Here is a 1,777-nt window from a genome sequence, read left to right on the forward strand (position 1 = left end):
GTTTTAACTCTCGGGGTCCCAGGCTCAATCCCTGGTCAAGGAACTAAGATACTGGAAGCCACATGGCATGGCAAATAAAAAAAAAAAATAAAACCACTATGGATATAATGAAATAGGTAGAGATTTTGGAAAATGAACACAGCAGATATGTTAAGAGGTGTTCCAAACTAGGAGAAAGCATGCAAATAAGTTGCCTTTGGGTATTCATGACAAACTTCAGAGTACCTAAGGCTGACACTATGTTTTCTTACCATGGTATAGCTCCCTGGTTTTTCAAAAGGAACAATGGGAACCAGCAATGGAAGTTCCACAACAGACTTCATCCTGCTGGGCTTTTCTTATCGGCCCCAATTGGAACACATCATCTCTGTGGTTGTCTTCATCTTCTATATTATAACACTGGTAGGAAACACAACGATCATTCTTGTATCTTACCTAGACACCCAGCTCCATACGCCCATGTATTTCTTCTTATCCAATTTGTCTTTTGTGGACCTCTGTTACACAACAAGCATTATCCCCCAGATGCTGGTAAATCTATGGGGTCCAAAAAAGTCCATTACATATGGAGGGTGTGTGCTCCAGTTCTTCTTTGCCCTTGACATGGGAGCCACAGAATGTCTTCTCTTGGCTGTAATGGCTTATGACCGCTATGCTGCTGTCTGTCAACCTCTTCACTACACAGTAATAATGCACCCTGAGCTTTGCCAGAAGATGGTGTTGACTGCCTGGTTAGGTGGTCTTGGCAGTGCCTTAACTGTTTGCTCTTTGACTTTGAAGTTGCCAAGATGTGGGCACCGGGAGGTGGATAACTTTCTCTGTGAGATGCCAGCATTGATCAAGATGGCTTGTGTCTATTCAAAAGTAATTGAAGTTATTGTCTTTGCTCTTGGAGTAGTATTTCTTCTGGTGCCTCTGTCACTAATTCTCATCTCATATGGAGTCATCATTCAAGCTGTCATGAGAATCAAGTCAGCAGCAAGGTGGCAAAAGATCCTTAATACATGTGGTTCCCACCTCACAGTAGTATCTCTGTTTTATGGAACAATCATTTATATGTACTTGAAGCCGCAAACTAGTACCTCGCAAGATGAGGGGAAGTTCCTTACTCTCTTTTACACAATTGTCACACCCAGCCTTAACCCTCTGATATACACTTTAAGAAACAAAGATGTAAAGAGTGCAATAAAGAGAATATTGTGGATTAAAAAAAAATGGCCAGCAAAGTCATGAATTAAGTGGAAAAATCAGAGTGTAGAGAGTTAAAGAAATAATATTGACCTTTCCCAACAGAAGATCAATCAATACATATATTTAAAGAGCACATCTTGGGTGTTTACCATGTACCAAGACTTGTACTAGGTACTGACTCTGTAAATAAATAGGAAGTAGGGATAAATGATAAGGAGACAGATAAATAAATATACATAGATAAAATATAATTCATACTTTTAAAAGCTTCAAGATTGATCAGAGACTACAGATAAATAAATGATTAGGAAATGTGGGAAGTATAGCAATGTACAAAAGATTGAGGAAATATTATTCATAAGCATCTATATAGATAAGATTGTACTGATTTTTTTCTTCCCAGACATATCACTTATATTAGAAATAACACTCTTTCATTCACCTGATTTTGCCAGAGGAGACTTTGTGGTGAAGACTAACAGCTCACCAACACCCATTCCACCTCTGCCTCAAGTTTTAAAAGACCAGAGGGCTACTACACTGGGGCTTCCCTGGTGGCGCAGTGGTAGAGAATCCACCTGCCAAT

The 1,777-nt window shown here is 39.4% G+C and overlaps 1 protein-coding gene across 1 annotated transcript; it reads left to right on the forward strand.

Annotated features, from left to right (window-relative positions):
• Positions 1–285: 285 nt before the first annotated feature.
• LOC129645658 (putative olfactory receptor 2W6) lies at positions 286–1,233 on the forward strand. The gene has a single exon (XM_055570969.1). The coding sequence runs from the start codon at positions 286–288 to the stop codon at positions 1,231–1,233; it is 948 nt and encodes a 315-aa protein (XP_055426944.1).
• Positions 1,234–1,777: the final 544 nt, after the last annotated feature.

This window comes from Bubalus kerabau, chromosome 3, assembly GCF_029407905.1.
Source record: "Bubalus kerabau isolate K-KA32 ecotype Philippines breed swamp buffalo chromosome 3, PCC_UOA_SB_1v2, whole genome shotgun sequence".
Classification (NCBI taxonomy): Eukaryota; Metazoa; Chordata; class Mammalia; order Artiodactyla; family Bovidae; genus Bubalus; species Bubalus kerabau.